This window comes from Diabrotica virgifera, chromosome 8 (assembly GCF_917563875.1).
Source record: "Diabrotica virgifera virgifera chromosome 8, PGI_DIABVI_V3a".
Taxonomy (NCBI): Eukaryota; Metazoa; Arthropoda; class Insecta; order Coleoptera; family Chrysomelidae; genus Diabrotica; species Diabrotica virgifera.
This window is the reverse complement of record NC_065450.1, coordinates 134,436,318-134,457,738: the sequence shown is the minus strand read 5'-3', so window position 1 is coordinate 134,457,738 and position 21,421 is coordinate 134,436,318. Positions and strand designations below refer to the sequence as shown.

General features: G+C 32.9%; 2 protein-coding genes across 11 annotated transcripts in view; both read right to left on the bottom strand.

Moving 5' to 3' along the window:
- LOC126890379 (vitellogenin-1) overlaps window positions 1-18,621 on the bottom strand; it is a 33,165-nt gene extending 14,544 nt beyond the window's left edge. Inside the window, exons 1-2 of one of the 2 annotated variants that reach the window (XM_050659262.1) lie at window positions 18,483-18,621; window positions 4,581-5,246 (exon numbers count right to left, since the gene is read on the bottom strand). In XM_050659262.1, the coding sequence (XP_050515219.1) occupies window positions 4,581-5,010 (430 nt within the window). In that variant the 5' untranslated portion in view covers window positions 5,011-5,246; window positions 18,483-18,621. Of the gene's footprint in view, window positions 1-4,580; window positions 5,312-18,482 lie in introns of both variants that reach the window. The other variant, XM_050659263.1, reaches the window with a different exon arrangement.
- LOC126890378 (serine/threonine-protein kinase N) overlaps window positions 1-21,421 on the bottom strand; it is a 176,817-nt gene that overhangs the window by 93,215 nt on the left and 62,181 nt on the right. The gene's annotated exons all lie outside the window — the stretch shown is intronic.

Below are 21,421 nucleotides of genomic sequence, written 5' to 3'. Positions count from 1 at the left end.
TACAGGTATGGCAAGAACGCGCTTTATCAGAAGATTGGAATACTGGAATTCTATGTCCTATACACAAAAAAGGAAAGGTGCTTGACTATTCCAACTTTAGAGGGATTTCCCTTTTGAATACACCATACAAAAATTTTGTCCCTGATACTTAATGAACGACTGACACAGTATACTGGCAATATAATAGGATCCTACGAAACAGGCTTTTTAAAAAACATATTTACCATTGATCACATTATCATCCATCAGAGATCAGACAAATAGAACAAACAAGGGAGTACGACATAGACTGCCATTACATCTTCGTAAATTTTAAAGCAGCGTACGATACTGTTGACAGTCTCTAATGATATTATATTCGAATATGCTCTAATTTGTGATAACAAAAGGATTGGTAGAATTAATTAAATTGCCAATGAGGAGAATTGAATGTAAAGTGCGGGTACAAGGGGATATTTCAGAAACATTTACAACTAACAGAGGACTGCGTCAAGGAGATGCGCTATCATGCACGCTGTTCAACCTAGCGTTAGAAAAAGTTATGGGAGATTCGGGAATATACATAAAGGGTACCCGTAGTAAACAAATAATAGCATGCTGATGATATCGTGATCATTGAAAGAACTCGAAATTAAGTAGATGAATCTTTCACGCGTATCAAAAACGCGAGAAAACATCGGACTTCTGAATTAACACCAAAAAAACTAAATATATGCCGGCTATATCAAGAATGCAACACGAAACTATAGAAACGGTAGAAGAATTCTGCTACTTAGAGTCACGGGTAGACTGCAAAAACAACACATCCAAAGAAATAAGAAAAAGGATACGCGTGGCTAACCGCTGTTATTTTCGCATAGGCTCTCAACTAAGAGCGAGATGTATGTCAAGAGCAACAAAGTGCAAACTTTATAAAACAGTAATACGCCCAGTGCTCACGTACGGATCGGAAACATGGGCAATGACGACTCGAGATGAAGAGTTACTACGAATCTTCGAAAGAAAAATATTGAGGACTATATTATAGGGTGAGGCAGATAACTGGCCTATTAGAAATATCTCGAGAACTAAAGGCAACAGAATCATGAAAATTGGAATAAAGGGGTTTTGAGGGATGATCTATTAAATGAAAATATTTTCATCTCTTTGCAACTTCCGGTTATACCGGAAGTTGCTTATAACTTGGTTTTTTTAAATGAGACACCCTGTATATTTTTACATTTTTGGATTCTCCTCAATATCTTCTTTCTTAAAATATGAGATTTTGTAATATTATACAGGGTATTTTAAAAGATATTTACGTTTTTTTATTAATTTCGTAGCAACATTCACACCCTGTAGAATTGTAATAGTTTGACATTAAAAACTCTGCTTACGTTCAAGTGATTTTTAATATAGTCTATTATCGGTAAGAATCATTAGTATAGCTAATTTTGAAAAATTAGTATACAGGGTTGGTCGAAACTCGGAATGAATATTTTCTGAGTTTTCTTAAATAGAACACCCTGTATGTTAGTATTGTGATGAAATGATATTTCATAGTACTTTTTTATTTTATAAGTATTCCCTATACCTAACTGCTTTAATTTGTGAGTTATTGGTGATTCAAGCTAAACATTAATTGCAACAAAAAATACGTAAAATTTTATTAGGTTGGCCATGAAAATATTCAATCACAAACAATTTTTCAAAAATAAATACATATTAATCCAGACCGATCCTTAAAATTACCAATAATGGTTTAGCTATCAAAATAGCTACGTAGTTAAGATTGTTGGTGCGACTAACAATTAAGCACAAATTAAAGCAGTTAGGTATAGGGAATGCTTAAAAAATAAAAAAAGTACCATAAAATATCATTTCATTACAACACTAAAATACAGGGTGTTCCATTTAAGAAAACTCAGAAAATACTCATTCCGAGTTTCGACCAACCCTGTATACTAAAATTAAAAATTTAGCTATACTAATGATTCTTAACAATAGTAGACTATATTAAAAATCATTTGAACGTAAGTAGAGTTTAAGTTGTCAAACTACTACAATTCTACAGGGTGTGAATATTGCTACGAAATTAATAAACAAACGGAATTATCTTTTAAAATACCCTGTATAACATTACAAATCCTCATATTTTAAGAAAGAAGACATCGAAGAGAATCCAAAAATGTAAAAATATACAGGGTGTCCCATTTAAAAAAACGAAGTTATAAGCAACTTCCGGTATAACCGGAAGTTGCAAAGAGATGAAAATATTTTCATTTAATAGATCATCCTTCAAAACCCCTGTATTCCAATTTTCATGATTCTGTTGCTTTTAGTTCTCGAGATATTCCTAATAGGCCAGTTATCTGCCTCACCCTGTATAGCGAAGTTAATGAACAGGGTATGTGAAGAACGGAATGGGACGTTTCATCGCCGCCGGTTCATCGCCGCCGTTTCGATGCCGCCGGTTCATCGCCAGTCCATTTCATCGCCGTCCGTTTCATCGCCGGCTGTTTCATCGCCAGTTAGTCAGTTGATTTTGTATTATGGGAGATGACACGACACGACGTTAAATTCAGTTCAAAACTTATGACAAATAAAAAGATAAAAAATATTATATTAATTTACTGTTCTATTTTTACTTCCCCTAAATTTGATACTAAATAGTATTAAATTTGTAGTGTTAAATTATATTTTATATTATAAAAGTTTAAAAGTCTATTAAAAGATTAAGTATGGCAACGGGAATGGTCATATCTCGCATTTCCTAGAATTCCTAATTAATACTAAAAATAAATAATAAATGTAACTGCCGAAAATTATTCGGAAATATATCAGTTAGCGATTAACTGACTGGCGATGAATCGGCCGGCGATGAATCGGCCGGCGATGAATCGGCCGGCGATGAACTGGCGGCATCGAAACGGTGGCGATGAACTGGCGGCGATGAAACGTCCTAGACCCTGTGAAGAAGACGATATAATTGCGAACTGTATAGACTTTTTGGTGACGCAGATATCGTGAAAACCATCAAAATAAACCGCTTAAGATAGGAGGGCCACGTTATGCAGACGGATGAAAGTGAGTTTGCTAAAATAACTAAGCTAAATAGACCGGTCGGAAGAAGAAGGGGGCGACCTCAACACAGATATATGGACTATGTGCAGGAAGATTGGAGTAAGTAGATGGAGAAGACAGATACTCGACAGGGAAGGATGGAAGAATGTTTTGAGGCAGGCCAATGCTCATGAAGGGCTGTAGCGCCAACTGATGATGATAACTCAGCCAGTAAGCACCATACAAAAAAAATAATGTGGTCACACTTATCCGTTATCCTTCTGTTATACCTTCCTGTATACTTCTGTTATCCACTTCACGTGAAATGCCCCATAGTAAATATGAGATCAGAAACTCACACAAAATTAAAATAATTGTGTTAGAATAGCCAAGCAGTAAGAATGAAAATACCTCTGATAGAATGAAATTGTCGGCTAAACTCGGCTAACATAAGAAGACAAAAGTAAATAGAATTTTTGATTAGTTTGTTTAGCAGTAAATGGTTGACTTCAAATAGTACCGACTATAAACATCCTGGGTTAACCGATAATAGTATAAAAGGCCCGGTTTCAGGTAAAATTTAAATACGTTTGAATGTTTGTTTTTCTATAATCTTAGCAATTAAAATAGATTTAATTTATTTTAATTCATTTGAAAACATTAATTTCGGGTATATAAGGCAAAGCAATATATTTTACATCCGTTTTTTTGTTTTTGTCGTCGTAATTATTGTAAATTTTGTGGATCCTTTGATTTATTATATGAGTACCGTCTAGTCTAGTCAGTGTTAACTGTCAAAAGACCAACTCTATCTACCTCGTTTGCTTATCGCTCCGGACCGGTCTTAACAATGGGCAAAGTCAGATAAAATTAATAATATTTACGACCACACTAATTGAAGTCAACCATTTACTGTTCATAAATAAAAAATAAGTCTGGCTAATTGGTTCATGCCAAAGCCAATTATAAAAAAAAAAAAACCGTTTACTGCTAAACAAACTTTACAAACTTCTATTATCCTGTTTTCCATTATTATGAGAAATCAAGTACAAAAAGCAAATAGACTGACAGGATGTTTTAATAACACTATATGGCGAAATCGACATGTCAACACTAAGATGAAGTCAAGAATTTATAAAACCAGTGTAAGACCCATAATGACATATGCATCAGAAACAAGACCCGATACAGCCATAAAACAAAGACTACTGGAAACGGCAGAGATGACAGTACTGAGAAGAATTACAGGAAATACGCTGAGAGATCGAAAGAGGAGTGAAGACATTAGAAGACAATGTAGCATACAGTGCAAAAACGAATTGACACCAAATAGAAAAAAAAGAATGGAATAACCACATAAGCGGAATTAGGAGATACGTGTGGTCAAAATAGCAAGCTATAAATCACCAATCGGTAGAAGAAGTATCGGCCGACACCGCAAAAGATTGTGACAACATTCCATAGAGGATGGAACAAGCAGAATTGCTTATCAAGAGGAAGAAGAAGAAGAAGAAGAGAAACTTCAATTACGAACTTACCTTTCCGTTTTGCATTGCTCGAAAGAATAATGTTGCATGTGCTTCTACACTTCCTGTTAAAGGGATGACAATTCGAACCAACGCATGAGCCTGGAGAGAACAGCTCACTACCATAAGCGGAATCATGTACCGGCACGTTCAAAAGACCACCTGGTTTTGGCGGAGGTGTAGAAGTAAAGAACAAGTTTCCTTTTTGAAAACCATACAACTTCTCAGGATTGGAGCTTCCACTTTCAGACCTGGCTACATTTGAAGATGGTTTTCCACTAGGAGGATCGTTCGAGGTCCATGAATACAACATCCTAACTCCACTTTCGTCTTGAATTGCTCCTGTTTTCGGAGGGTTTTGGGGGTTTCCTGCGCCCGGGTGGTTGATGGTAAATTCTGCGTGTACGGACCATTGTTGCGGAGGATCAGGGGTTGAATACATTTTCACATTATTTTATTTTTCGTCATGGTTGATGTTTTCATTTTAGTTTCGCGCTGAGCACAAAAGAAAAAGTCATTTCAGTTCACTAACACTCGAGGCTATTATTGCGTCATCGGCGCAACAGGCTAGGTATTTTTAGAGTCACTATTTCTGATTATCTCGCGTGTGTATCTTTTATTCATACGCGTAGAACAATTATTACTCCTTGCAGACACTTGTCAACGTTTAGAGTTGTGCTAAATTTAAAAATTAGACCAGTCAGTATATATTGAAACTATTTTAAAATACGTCAAGGATTTTTCTGTTTACAGAAAAAGGAGTACATGTTACGTTCCACCAAATTTTATTGTAGGCGGTGACTCATCCATATCCGTATTCAGGCGCTCTGTTGGAAGCTTGCAAAAATTTACAAAAATATTATATTTGTCGATATTCCAAAATCGTAAATTTTAAAACGATATATTCAATGATTTACGAGAAAAATATCCAAACTATTTTAAGCGTAAAGTAAAAAGTAGTTTTTCCAAATAGACTTGAAAATAAAAGTCTAACAAACTATCTAAGAGACGCATTCATATTCAGCTGAGCGGGGTGTTCTTGTTCGAAGTGTGAAAATATATAAACAAGGGATCATTCCATAAAACAATGGTAGATCGATCACTAATATTTGATTAACTTCCGCACTAAAAAACACTAATGTAAATCAGTCTATCAAGCGGGTGGATGAAGTTTCAAATACAGGATCTAAATATAGGAATAGTCCAGTTGTCACAGATTTGATCTCTAAAAATGAGACAAACAAGCTCGATTTTGCTGTGGATATCAATTTTGGGACCCCAAAAAATATTGCAAAAAAGTTTGCCACACCTACCCTCAGACTTTCCCTAAAACCCACCCTTATAGGATGGAAAACATCGATTTCCCAAGAATCTGTACGCCGTAGAAAAAAATGTTTCAAACAAAAAATATAGCTGAGATAATTTGGAGCAAAGATGTTTGTTAGCACTATTTGTGTAGAAGTAGAATGAACTGTTCTTTAAGAAACAACGCTTCAAGATACCGGCGATTTTGAATGTTAGTTACGCGGACGAAATATTTTTTTTAATAAAATTTGTATCAACTCAACTTTAAAAATTCGATATCTTTGATCAGAGTGTCCTATCGATAAAAATCAAAATGCGTTTTAACGTAAAGAATGCAGCTTTCGTGTGCAATTTTTGCATTTTGTCGCAAATGATGTCAGTTTCTATAGAGGTGAGCAATCAATAAACGTTGAGCGATTTTTACCATTTTTTACTATTCTCATGAGGTAGATAAAATTTATCACTTCCATTGGACGGTCGCTATGTTTCCATTGTTAGAACCTATAGGCTATTGATTATGTACTATAGAAAGGAACTACAACGTTAACGGGATTTTATTATTTCATATGGTCAATGAATCTCTATATATGAAAAAACCGCGGAATGCTACCATTTAAAGGGGTGCGTTTTTGAGAAATAAGTGAATTAGTCCCTGGGCACAGGTTACATTAGGGTGAGATATATGCACTTTTGTTACAAACACGTCTACATAAAAATTGTTCTTGGTTAAATTTTCTATCTAAATATAACTTTTTAAAGTCAAAGATACTTTTTTTACAAAAATATATTCAAAAGAAAAAGCACAAAGAAACCCAAAAGAAAGAAATTTTGCTTTTTGTCCCATAACTTTTGTCCACGGGGATATAGATATAGACATTGCTTTACATAAAAAAAAACTTACATATTTTCTCTTTAAAATGGTGTTTGGTAGAGGTCATTAGGATTTACAGTTTTCGAAATATGATTTTTCAAAGTTCGCCACTCACAGCAATTTTGGGCAATTTTCCTTGTTATTTCGCAAATATTGTTCTGTAATTTTTTCTACGTAACTTTAGGCATATGCAATGGTACACGTAAGAGGAATAGAAATCAATTACCTTTAAAATGTTCTACTGTATAATGTTGTACGACTTTTTTAAAGAGGTTATCTTTTTTCAAGTTTTTATACTTTTAATGAGTTTTTATATTTTTTACGATTATTTTTTAAATTTCCCATTATAACTTTTTTTCTACATTTAGGTATATATTATATAATAAAAAAGAAAGCTTATTCTGTTTACTTTAAAATGGTGTATTATAAAAAATTCCAGGAATACTTTGAATAAGATATGCTTTTTCAAAATATAATAAGTACTTGCAACGGTTTTTGATTTTAGGATAATTTTGTAAATTTCTCATTATAACTATTTTATGTGATTGTGTGTTATGATTGAATCTTATTTTTTATAGGTAATACTTTGGATCCACTTGACTCGGCCGGGCAAACTTCAAAATATGGATTAATTCCAATATTTACTGTCAAAGGTCCTGCACCACAATCTTTGCTTGAAAAAATAGCACGTAAATGTACCAAAGGATGTACACAAAAACTGCGGTTGTAGGAAGATAGGAATTAGCTGTTCAATCTTCTGCAAAGGGTGCAATGTGCATAGGTACTAATTGTGGGAACTCTAAGATACCTTAGGTGTCAGAGGAAGATATTGAAGCTAATGCTAACAAAGAGATGGACTTTGATTTTGAAAATTTTTTAAATGTCAACGTTTAAATAATTTTAACTAAAGTGATGTTTTCTAAGAATAATGTTTATGTAATTTTTGTAAAAGAAATAATTTTAAATAATACAGGTAAAAAAATATCAAAGAATCACTCGGTTTCCATTATTTAAATATAGATGATACGCCATTTTAAAGAACAGAAAGTAAGCCCTCTTTATTGAGCAATATGTAGTATATTCATGTACTTACAAGAAAAAGAAAGTTATAATGAGAAATTTAAAAAATAATCCTAAAATCAAAAATCGTTGCAAGTAATTATTGCATTTTGAAAAATAATATCTTATTCAAAAATAATCCTAGAATTTTTGTAATACACCATTTTAAAGTAAACAATATAAGCTTTTTTTATTATATAATATAATATATACCTAAATGTAGAAGAAAAAAAAGTTAGAATGAAAAATTTCAAAATTAATCGTAAAAAATGTAAAAAATAATATTTTTTTTATATTAGGTATTATATAATATATAATATAATATTATATTATATATTCTGTATGTAATATAATATTATATAATACATAATATATTATATAATAATATTATTTTATTTTTATATTATATGTATTATAAAAAATCGTTAAAAGTAAAAAATCTTGAAAACCCATAATCTCTTTAAAAAAAGTCATACAACGTTATACAGTAGACCATTTTAAAGGTAATTGATTTCTATTCTTATTACGTGTACCATTGCATATACCTAAAGTTACGTAGAAAAAAGTTATAGAACAATATTTGCGAAGGAAAATTGCTGTGAGTGGCGAACTTTGAAAAATCATATTTCGAAAACTATAAATCCTAATTACCCCTACTAAACAACATTTTAAAGAAGAAATATGTAGGTTTTTTTTCTGTAAAGCAATATCTATACCTATATCCTCGTGGACAAAAGTTATGGGACAAAAAACAAAATTTCTTTCTTTTGGGTTTCTTTGTGCTTTTTCTTTTGAATATATTTTTGTAAAAAAAAGTATCATTGACTTTAAAAAGTGATATTTAGATAGGAAATTTAATCAGGAACAATTTTTATGTAGATATCATTGCACCAAAATTGCATAGAACTCACCCTAATGTAACCTGTGCCCAGGGACTAATTCACCCATTTCTCAAAAACGCACCCCTTTAAATGGTAGCATTCCGCGGTTTTTTCATATATAGATGTCCATTGACCACATGAAATAATAAAACCCCGTTAACGTTGTAGTTCCTTTTAGCTATCTTATTTTGAATATAATCAATAGCCTACTAATCGTCCAATTTTAATTTTGATATGGGGCATTTATAATATGCCTAAAAACGCTGAATTTAAACTTTCACATTACAAACGATGTCAAATCAGGGGAAAGGCTTCCACGAAGACGCCATTGGGTGGAATTTGTAGAAGAAGTTGTGTAGTTTTAAAACACATAATTGTGCAATCGGAAAATGTAGTAGAATAGGTGGAAGATGTTGAAAGAAAATAGAAAATATTAAATAGAAATAAATTAGTAGAAATTACAAGCATAAAAGCAGAAAATAGCCAAAAAACGCCATAAATGTATATGTAAAGAAAATAGCATGAATATTGTTCAAAGAAATACATTCGAACATAATATTAAACTATTAAAAAATATCTTTAATTTACCAGTAGAAGTTTAACTCCATAAATAAAGTTAAATACATAAATAACAACAGTACTTAGTGTTTTGTGCATAAAAGACATATTATGTAGTTTCAAAAAAAGACTTCCGAAACACTAGGCACCCGTCCTCAGCTCAGAGCAAATCAAGACGCTGACCACACAACATCTTTTTTTGCAGTTTTCAAAAACCCGTCCATGGATTATTGTCCATTGTACTTATATTTTACTCCACGTGCTCTCCAATCAAAGATTGCCCGCAGTTGTTAAAAGAGCAGTCAATTATAAGTGTAGTAGTGCCTTTTGTGTAAACAAATGTTAGAAGTTCGCGTCGTTTTCTGATAGCCTAGATCTCAGGGTTGACACATACCACATAGATACCCACATCTCCACATGCAGGATCTGTTTTGATAGTGACTTTGGATAGACAATGGAGCACACAGACATTTGATAGACTTACAGTAACTATGCTCTGTTTTTAAACCAGGAGGAGTAATTCAAATTTACCGCGCCGTAATGCTTGTTTGTAATTGGTCCAACCTTAGGCAAGTTTACTTCACTGTTACGAAATTTTGACACTATTGGGCTGGCGTTTCATAGGTTAATTAAGTTATAGCAGCGATTTTCGTGTTTTCTGCGTTATTCCTTTAATTTTTAGTCCGCCTTTATATAAAAAGCAGTTGTTTTTAGAACTCTTTAGCACGTATTATTAGTATAATACAATATTTATGGATTACCGTGGAAGGCCGACATGATCAATCCAAAAAGAAGATGTATTTGGTGATTTTTCTAGTGACATTCTTGGGTGTGAATCTGTCTTTTTAGTTTACTCCTTCTGGTTTAAAAACAAAGTGGTTTGTTTTTAAACCAAGAGGAGTGATTCAAATTTATCGCGCTGTAATGCTTGTTTGTAATTGGCCCAACCGCAGGCAAGTTTACTCCACTGTTATAAAATTTTGACACTAATGACATTTATCAAATTTTGACAATATTGCATAGAGGTATATATTGACATAGAGAGAGTATCATTCAAAGCGAAGTGACGACACCATCTTTTTTCTTTGGATTAGTGCTGTTTCACTCTTACGCATATTAAGCTGCGTTGTCAGTTAGACAGTTGTCCTCCTCTTCCGTGCCTATACTCACACCTTAATGTCATCTTAGTTTCTCGGTACAATGTGCTAGAAAGAGATAGCGCAAACCAGTCTAACAGATCTTGTCGTCAGGACGCGCGGAGTGAAGGCTCACTCTATGTTAATACATACCTCTATGCAATATTGGCATTTCATAGGTTAATTAATATCGGCGATTTTTTGTGTTTTCTTTTTTATTCCTTAAATTTTTAGATTTTTAGTGTGCTTTTATGTAAAAAGCAGTTGTTTTTAGAACTCTTTAGTGGCGTGTTAATAAAATATAATATTTATGGATTACCGCTGAGGGCCGACATGATCAACCAAAAAAGAAGATGTATTTAGTTATTTTTCTAGTGACTTTCTTGGATGTGAATCTGTCTTCTTAGTTTACTCCTCTTGGTTAAACAATAAACTATAGCTAGGGAAAGCTCAAAACCGAAGTGGAGTATCAAATGAATAGAGCAATTATACTCGCAGGTTGTCTGAATGAAACAATATACAGAAATAAAAATATCGGGAAATAAATTAAAGGTAGAATTTACAAAACAGTCATCAGACCAATAATGACATACGTGGCAGAAACATGACCTGACACAGAGAGGACAAAAAGAATGTTAGAAACAGCAGAGTTGAAAACCCCTAAAAAAATCGATTGTAAGACACTATAGGACAGAGCTAGAAGTACAGATATACGACGGAGATGCAAGGTAGAGGACATCAAGGACTGGGTAAGAAATAGAAGAGTAAAATGGAAGGATTATATAAACGGAATGATAACAAAAAAAGTAGTCTAGTAGTCAGACTAGAGAATATTCCCCAATATTCTTCTTCCAATAGGAAGATGATCAGTGGAAAGACCACGAAAACGATGGAACGACAACTTATTGGAGGCACATTGAAAAACAGACAGAAATATGTCGACACAAAAAGAAGAAGAAGAAGAATAAGAAGAAGAAGAAGAAGAAGAAGAAGAAGAAGAAGAAGAAGAAGAAGAAGAAGAAGAAGAAGAAGAAGAAGAAGAAGAAGAAGAAGAAGAAGAAGAAGAAGAAGAAGAAGAAGAAGAAGAAGAAGAAGAAGAAGAAGAAGAAGAAGAAGAAGAAGAAGAAGAAGAAGAAGAAGAAGAAGAAGAAGAAGAAGAAGAAGAAGAAGAAGAAGAAGAAGAAGAAGAAGAAGAAGAAGAAGAAGAAGAAGAAGAAGAAGAAGAAGAAGAAGAAGAAGAAGAAGAAGAAGAAGAAGAAGAAGAAGAAGAAGAAGAAGAAGAAGAGTTTTGAATCACCTTGAATAGTAAACTTTTTCATTAAAATAGACAATATTAAAAAATGAAAGTAAAGATCAGATTTGATTACAGAACAGGGCTCATACGTATTTCGGCTTTAACTTAGCCTCATCGGAGCAACTGTGTAGAGGCACTAATAGATGTATGTTCCATCTTAAAAGCGCAGAGGATAAATAAAAATAAAAAAAAAAAAAAGCGCAGAGGATAACAATTCGAATTTTAGTTCCTGCCCCTTTTGACTAAATATAAAAAAAAAAGTTGAACTACTCGTAAAAAAATATTTGCAACTTTATTATTTAAAAAGTCACAGATGGACAAATGGACAAAGTGTCCAATGTATACTTTCAAAATAAAATTGGTCACATCTCGTAAAAAAAACTCGGTATCAAATAGCATAATCTTATATTGGGAGAATTCTCAAGAACAGTTATATCAAAATATGTAATAATTTATAGGGAGTGATATTTAAAATAAGGAAGTTTAGTCGGCTTCCAACATAACCGGAAGTGGTAGGAGGTATAATTATTATACAGTAAAACTTCCGTTAACCGAAGCCTTTTTAACCGAAACATCGCTTAACCGAAACAGATGACAGTTTCAATAATTTTGTCAATAAAATAGTATATTGTACAACAAGAGAGAAAAAAGACATATTTCTCACGAGCGCAGAAGTTTGTTGACAATCAAGCGAGAGAGAAATATGTCATTTTCTCTCGTGTTGTACACTGTACTTTTTCTATGGATGCGTTTTTGTCAAGAGTTCAAACTTCAAAATTAAATAATTTAGGTGCTTTTAGGTATATTATATGCCTAAATTGAAATAAAATACATATATACACATAGGTATTTAATATTCTTAACATTTATATATTTATTTATTTAAAATTATAATTCACAGTTGAACAGTCTTAAAAGGTAATTTTTTGATAAGTTTTGACAAGTTTGAACACATTTTGTTTGACAGAAATAATTGTGTTTGTATTGTGCATGTTACCATGGAAATGGCGATCATATGTATGTAAACCGGCGGTGAACCCGTGAGAAAAAATATTTCTTACTGCAATGGCCGACTTTTCTCACTGCCTGAGAAATTGTTCATTTTGAATGTATGTAAGTAGTGAGAAAAGTTGCACATTGTATAGCATCCATAGAAAAAGTAAATTTTTATCGCAAAACGGAAACAATTCGATATTAATTTTCTTTAAATATAAATTAACACTTATAAAAACCGAAATTTTTAACCGAAATTCTTGTTATCCGAAACGGCCTCCCCCATCACATAGCGAAAACATAGCGAATTAGAACGGAAAGATGCCGGAAGCCATGGTTACCGTACAAAACATGTTTTATATTTGGCAAGACATCTAATTTGTCAGTTGAAACATTAATTATTAAGGCTATGGGTACATAATTCGTAAATATTTTACGGCTATCCCTACCTTTTCTGTCTTTACATGGCAAATTACGTGTAGTAAAATTCACACTGGTATGGATATGTCCATATTACTAGAATGTCATTCTACTTGACAATGTCATAACTAGCTTAAAGAGATGGCTTTTGAATGTTCTTGGATAACTGTTATTTTTTGTATAATTGCAAATTATTAATTCAGTTAATAAAAGTGATAATTTTTTCACTAGCTATGTATTCAGTGATTGTAATAATTTATATGTACCTACAACAAAAACTAATACTCAATCGAGAAAAGAGGAAAAGTGTTAAAGTGATTTTTTAATAATATATTGTTACTAAGGAACGCTTATAATTTTGAACATATTTAACAACAAAATACTTGGATCACAGAATATATCTTGATGTATTCTCTGCTTCTATCTCCCATAAATAATACACAATAAATAACTTTTTATAAAGATCACCTCTTAAATCAATTATTTATCAAATACACTATATATCAATATTATTTAATCAACAACTAAAAATAATCCCGATTCATGTCAAATAATTATTTAAAATTGTCACTGATTGTCAGTGTCTGACTGACAATATTCTATTCGACTAAGTGCGTTGTATGACAAAGACAGATTTGGAAAATTACCACGGACATTGTGTTCATTTTTTTCGAATCCTGAAAAAACCAATAAATATTTTTGAAAAATCTAAACGCAGAATGAAAGACTAAATTATTACCGAGGGCCGAAAGTCCCTTAGAATAAATAAAAAGTTTATTTTGAATGAGATATTTGAAATTAAAAATAACACTAAATTTTCTCTTAGTTTTTCACCCCTGTAACTTATTAAAATAAACATTACAGAAGTTCTCAGGGACTTTCGGCCCTCGCTAATAAAGTAATCTTTCATTCTGCGTTTAAATTTTATAAAAATACTTTTTATAAAAAATCTCAGGATTCGAAAAAAATGAATCCCCATTTGAATAGCATTGCAGCCGAAAAAACGTACCGATCCTCTTAAGAGGTTTTACAACATTATAAAATTGTCGAATATGTAATGAAAAAAATTGTTGATGTTAGATTCCACCCCATTGTAAAGAAATTGCAATAAGAATCTTTAAAACATAAAATATAGCAGGCTTTTGTTGCTTGACTGATTGAGTGATATTAATAGGAGTTAAAATGTTTTTGTAAACTAAGCTTTAAAATTTTGATGTCTTTAACACTTTCTTTTGAGGCACTTGAGGGCACTATACAAGTATACGCCTGGGAATGCATGCTTCGCCCCCTAGGTTAAACACTATTATCCACACCATTTAATATATTTCTTTCGGAGTTTTAGGTTATCCAAAAGAGGAAAGATTTTTTTCCCTCCGGCAAGGTATCCCAGATGAAACAACCGTGATTTCTGAGCATTGTAACCATGTAGCGTTAGGCAAGTAGCGTTATATTTCTTTCGGAGTTTTAGGTTATCCAAAAAAAGAAAGATTTTTTTCCCTCCGGCAAGGTATCCCAGGAAACAACCGTGATTTCTGAGCATTGTAACCATGTAGCGTTAGGCAAGGACATGGTGGCCAGGCGCTCTGCGTGGTCGGCTGGCGAGATAAGCAAATATCGTTTGCCAAATCACCACTCGATTATCCGACACACATAAAAAACTAGTGCAGAGAGCCAGTGACCAACGTAAAAAAACCAAGGTCACTGGCTCGCTGGACAGACACACATTTGGGGAAGAGGCAATTCTAGAGGATTCGTGAAAATAAAGATGAATAATGAGAAAGGAAGGAAAAGAAATGAGGTGGATTGGAAACAATATAATGGAAAAAAAGCCATACGATTTTCTACAGCTGCGATCCTAAAGATCACGTCTTGGGCACTGGATTCATAGTAAACAAGAGAGTAAAACATACTATAAGAGATTTCAGAGCCATTAGCCCCAGAATGTGCATTTTAAGAGTTAAAGGACGTTTCTTTAACTACAGTGTAATTAATGCGCATGCCCCGACAGAAGAAAAAGAAGATGAAATTAAAGAAGAGTTTTATGATGAACTAGAGTCCGCATATCAGTCATGCCCAAAAAATGATATAAAAATAATCTATGGAGACCTAAACGCCAAAGTTGGAAGAGAACAGCAATTCCAACCCACAATAGGTAAGGCACAGTCACCATGAGCAATCAAATGTCAATGGCAATAGGTTAATAAACCTAGCAAGATCACTTAACATGGTGATTGCTAGCACATACTTCGCTCGCAAAGATATACACAAGGGTACCTGGAAGTCCCCAGATGGACTGACAGTAAATATGATAGATCATGTTATTGTAGACTCGAGACACCAATCGAATATAATAAACGTCCGCACCAGAAGAGGGGCAAATGCGGATTCTGACCACTACCTGGTCGAAAGCAGAGTAGGGGCTAGAATTTCAAACATCAAAAAGGAAAGAGGCTCTAAACATGAACGATACAAGGTAGAAGGACTCAAAGAAACAAACAAAAATAAAGAGTATAAAAAAAAGATAAGCATCAAACTAGAAAACAGACCAAAACATGAAAACCCAAATAAGGAGTGGGAAGAGTGCAGAGAAATCATAAAAGAGACAGCTAAAGAAGTATGAGGCATCGAAGGTAAAGAAAGAAGAACAAGAACCAATGACTGGTTTGACGAAGAATGTCAGATTATAACAGACAGAAAAAACAGAGCATATTTACTGATGCAACAGGGGCACAGAACCCGACAAGCAGAGGAAGAATATAAACAACTACGCAAAGAAGAAAAGAAAGCTCACCGAAGAAAGACGAGAGAATATATGAACAAAGAACTTCAAGAACTGCAAGAACTAAGTAGATCGACAGAGACAAGAAAATTTTATCAGAAACTAAACAAAAGCAGAAAAGACTTCAAAACGAGAACGACGTTGTGTAAAGATAAGGAATGTAATATATTGACAGAACAGCAAGAGATACTAAGAATATGGACAGAACATTTTACGGAAAAGCTTGAAGGAGATGGGAGTGAGACGAACCTTGATATACCATTAGACCAAACAGACAACAGAGAAAAGAGTCCACCAACAATAGCCGAGATTAGAACAGCAGTAGACAAATTAAAGAACAATAAATCACCGGGATCGGATCAAGTAGCATCGGAATTACTGAAGGAAGGAGGAGACGCACTACAGAAAACAATACATGAATTGATAACAAAGATATGGTCAAATAAACAGCTACCAGCGGAGTGGAATAGTGGTATTATTGTACCATTACATAAAAAAGGGAATCAGTTAGAATGTGGAAACTACCGTGGAATCACGCTGCTGGATACAGCATACAAAATAATGTCCAACGTCATTTATGAAAGACTTAGACCACACGCTGAAAAAATAGTTGGCAGGTACCAAAGTGGCTTCTGTAGACAGAAGTCAACAATAGACCAGATATTTGTTCTGCGACAGATCCTCAAAAAAACAAGTGAACATAACATCGACACACATCATCTCTTCATAGACTACGAAAGCGCATATGACAATATAAACCGAGAATTCTTAATAAAAGCAATGAAAGAATTTAATATACCAACACAACTAATAGAAGTGATAAAAGAAACTCTAAAAGTAGAAAGTAAAATCCGGATACAAAACGAACTAACGGAAACAATAGATGTGAAAAAGGGACTACGCCAGGGAGACGCTCTATCATGCATCCTGTTCAACATCGTACTCGAGAAAATAATGAGGGACATAACAGTCAATACTCGAGGAACAATAATTAATAAAAGCGTGCAAATACTAGCATTTGCAGATGATGTTGACATAATCGCAAGATCAAGAAGAGAAATGATAGAGGCATTCAATCAAATAAAACGAGCTGCACAAAATAGTGGCCTTAAAATCAACCAGAACAAAACAAAATATATGCAGGTAAGTAAAAACACAGAAATAAGGCAGCCACAAAATATAACAATAGGAGAATACAACATTGAGGGGGTAAAAAACTTTACATACTTGGGATCCCTAGTTACATCTGATAATAACGTAGCAGAGGAAGTGAAGAGGCGAATATTTATTGCCAATAAAAGTTACCATGGCTTAATTCGGCAACTAAGATCAGATAACGTCGCAAGGAAAACAAAATGCCAAATATACAAAACCTTAATAAGACCGGTACTCACATACGGCTCAGAAACCTGGACACTCACTAAATGAGAGGAAACATTACTAGCCACCTTTGAAAGAAAAATCTTGCGACACATATATAAGGGCACAAAAGAAAATGGAATTTGGCGAAGAAGGTACAACTTTGAACTATACGAAATATACCAGGATCCGGATATCATAACATTCATTAAAATAGGACGGCTGCGTTGGATGGGACATGTAGAAAGAATGGAAGAAGGCGAAATACCAAACAAAATATTCAAACAGATGCCAGTAGGAAAAAGAACAAGAGGAAGACCGAAGCTGAGATATTTAGAACAAATAGAAAATGATATAAAAACCTTAAAAATAAAAAACTGGAGAAAAAAAGCAAGAAACAGATCAGAGTGGAGAAAAATCCTGGAACAGGCCAAGACCCAGAAAGGGCTGTCGGGCAAAGATGATGATGATAATGGAGAAAGGCGCATACCGCCACACCTACGAAAGCGGCATCCCGCAGAAAGGCCTCTTGGATGTCCCATTTCCCAGGGCATTCAAGATGAAAACAAGTAAAGTCTCCCCAACGTTAAGTCTGCGATTGGGTAGGGGACGAAAATAGTTTGGAGGTCAGGAAGGTACGGTCTCCACGAGGCGTGACCTCTTTGATCTTCGGACATTAGAACACCCTACTCTGGGAATCTAAGTCCTCTGGAGCTGGGATATACTTTGTTGTGTGTGTGTGTGATATAATTTTTGAGATGTATATATTATTTTAATGAAATTTGCAACGTTTTGTTAACTAATAGCGAAGAACAAAATATCCGGATTACCGTGACCAAACTTCAAAAAAAAAACGTTATGGATTAACTAAAAGAACGTATAACATGATGATTATTTGGATTATAACGAATTAAAAAAAACAGATACGTATTATACTAGAATGAAAAACAGCCACTGAAACTGACTTTACGTTGGTGTATCTATTTGACATTCGAAAATCTGTAATCTATAATTAGCACTTTTGTTATCAAACCTTTTTACTGGACTATATTCCAGACCTATTAATGTGTTCAACAATACTTCCTTGAAAACAGAACGCTGCACATACATCTTGAAACTAAATTTAGATTTAGATATCAAGAAGTGTTTCGGATATGAATGATTCACTTGAAAACACTATCGTAGCACTTGAAGAGAAGTGTAAGGGTAAATTTAAAAACAATAAAAATTGGTAAACAAAAGTATCCTTGATCAATTACCGTCAGTTCGATTTGTGGTGATGTCGAAATCGATTTCAAAGATCGGTAGCCTACCGCGGCTTTAGATATACTGAACGAATTTTTGGCAAGCGTTTTTGTACTATTTATATAACACACGATTTTCGGTAAGAACTGCCTACTTATTTTGTCACATAGATATACACGAATTCGCGTTGTTCTTTTATTTTATTCACAGGTGTACGAGTTTTGAGTGTTTAGATGAATATTTGGCAGCCATAACGACTTATTTCAAAATTTATACTGAGCGACCTTGACGTTATACGTAAACGACGTACTAAATGGCCCACCGTGGCCAATAGTCCGTGTCTTTTCAAACATATCACAAAAACGGTCACACCAAAATTGATTTTTCCGCAATCCAACCATATAATTCTTATTACAGTATTACCAACTTGTAAGAGTAAATATTGCAGTTGGCTTGGCATACCAAAAATTCCGAAACTAATTTTCTTTTATTAAGAGCGTAGGCTCAATGCATTCTAAATGAAAGATTACATTATTACCGAGTGCAGAAAGTCCCTTAGTTTTAAAATTAATTAAAATTAATATAAAAGAAATTAATTATTAAACTTTTTGACTAGAGTTAAAAATATACTGTTACTAATAAACCAAGTATAAAAGTTATACTGAGAATAAATCAGGTATAGGCAAAATCACTACCAATAAACATGGAATAACTTAGATATAGGTTATACGTAGTATAACTGCCTTACTAATAAAACACTCGTATTCTAAGGTTATTCCGTATTTATATCTAGAATAGTTATCCCAAGTATAAGGTAGATATAATACGAAAATAATTTGTTACCAATAAACTCGGTATAAGTTAGTTATAAGTATTCCCACTTTATTCCGAAATAATAGTTTGGCAACGGCGCAATCTTCTACACAATTGCATAAAACAACGATATATTGGGTGAAATATGTCAATTTTGACTTTTCTCTACAACTGACAAGCCAAATACAAATAATTTTTCGTACTTTGTATTTTCTGCTATATTTTAATAAATCGTTATTTCGTATGTTGTATGTTGAGTTTGAGTATTAAATAAAATGGCTTCAAATCAAAGAGAACGTTGCATTAAATGGGAAACTGAAGAAAAAGTAACCAAATTGATTTATTTTACTTATAAATGCAATGTAAATATGTTAATTTCAGCATATTGTGAAGAATATTGATTTTCTACATATTATAGAAAATAAAGACCTTGTTTTTCTTGTAGATTGGAGGATAAGCCTCCGCTTGTTCACAATAAGTGAATCGCCTACTAATTTTTCTAAAAACCTTAACTCATCTTTAGGAAACCGGATTTTTATTCTGCATTCTTTGAAAAGGAATTTATGCTTTCTTTGAAAGTTTTCCTTTTTCGTGTATTTTACATCATGTTAATTAAATTATCAACTTCCTCGTTAGCCGCAATACCTCTTAAACACATTTTTTTTATTATATTTCTACTCAAAAAACAAATAAAAAAATAATAAATTTTTGTCTCTGATGACTTTGACATTCATAAAATAGGTTATACCAGACTTAAACAAGGGTGTGGGTCGGTATAAACTTGGACTAAATTCTTATACCAAGTATAACCTATACCGAAGTTATTCCATGTTTATTGGTAGTGATTTTGCCTATACTTGATTTATTCTCAGTATAACTTTTATACTTGGTTTATTAGTAACTTTTATAACTATATACTTTTATTAAGAATTTAGTCCAAGTTTATACCGACCCACACCCTTGTTTAAGTCTGGTATAACCTATTTTATGACTGTCAATGTTGTCAGAGGCAAAAATATATTATCTTTTGATTTGTTTTGTTAGTAATTATATAATAAAAAAATGTGTTTAGGGGTGTTGCGGCTGTCGAAGAAGTTGATAATTTAATTAACATGATAGAAAATACACGAAAATGGAAACTTTTCAAAGATAGAATAAACCCTTTTCACAATACACCGATAAGGAATTCAGAATTAAATATCGGTTTTCTAAAGATGGTGTAAGGTTTTTAGAAAACTTAACAGGTGATTCACTTATTTGAATTTGATATTGCATGAAAAGTTGAGTCAAAAGATGATTCGTCAATTAGTTTAAATTTTATTCAATTTGTTTACCCCTAGGAACTTTTTGTATGCAATGTTATTGTTCAGAAAATAATATTGATACAGCAATTCTGCGGAAACCATATGAAAGAAGAGTACTGGTATTTTAAACGTATTTAAAAAATCAATTAAAACTCATTTTTTTCATTCCGAAAACTTTTCGCCTAGGTTAATTTGGTTTGTCAGTTACAAATAAAAATTAAAATTGTCATATTTGACACAATATATCGTTGTTCTATGTATTTGTGCAGAAGATTGCAACGTTGCCAAACTATTGTTTCGAAATAAAGTGGGAATACTTATATCTAACTTATACCGAGTTTATTAGTAACGAATTATTTTCGTACTATATGTACCTTATACTGAGAATAACTATTCTAGATATAAATACGGAATAACCTTAGAATACGAGTGTTTTATTAGTAACAGTGATAGGCGTCTACTGTAAGTACAATTAACTCAAAAAATATCGACCTCACGACAAAAATTGTTAAAAAGAAATTGTAAAATTGTAAATATATTATGTCTTTGGAACAATTTCAGTTTCTATCATTTTTGTAGAAAAGTTGAAAATGGCAGAGATAATGAACAAAAACAATTGCTATAATATAAAATTATGTATTCCTTTTCAAATAAAAAATTTGGTCTGGATATTTGGGACCATAGCAATATGTGGTTGAGAAATTGTTTGAAAATGACGTTAGTGTCTTGGTGAGTATCAAATTCTGACTGTTTTTGTGTTAATATGAAGGTGTAGTGTGTATCGTAGATGTGATTGTTGAAGTAAATTTTATTAATTTTTGTCTATGATTGTGTTG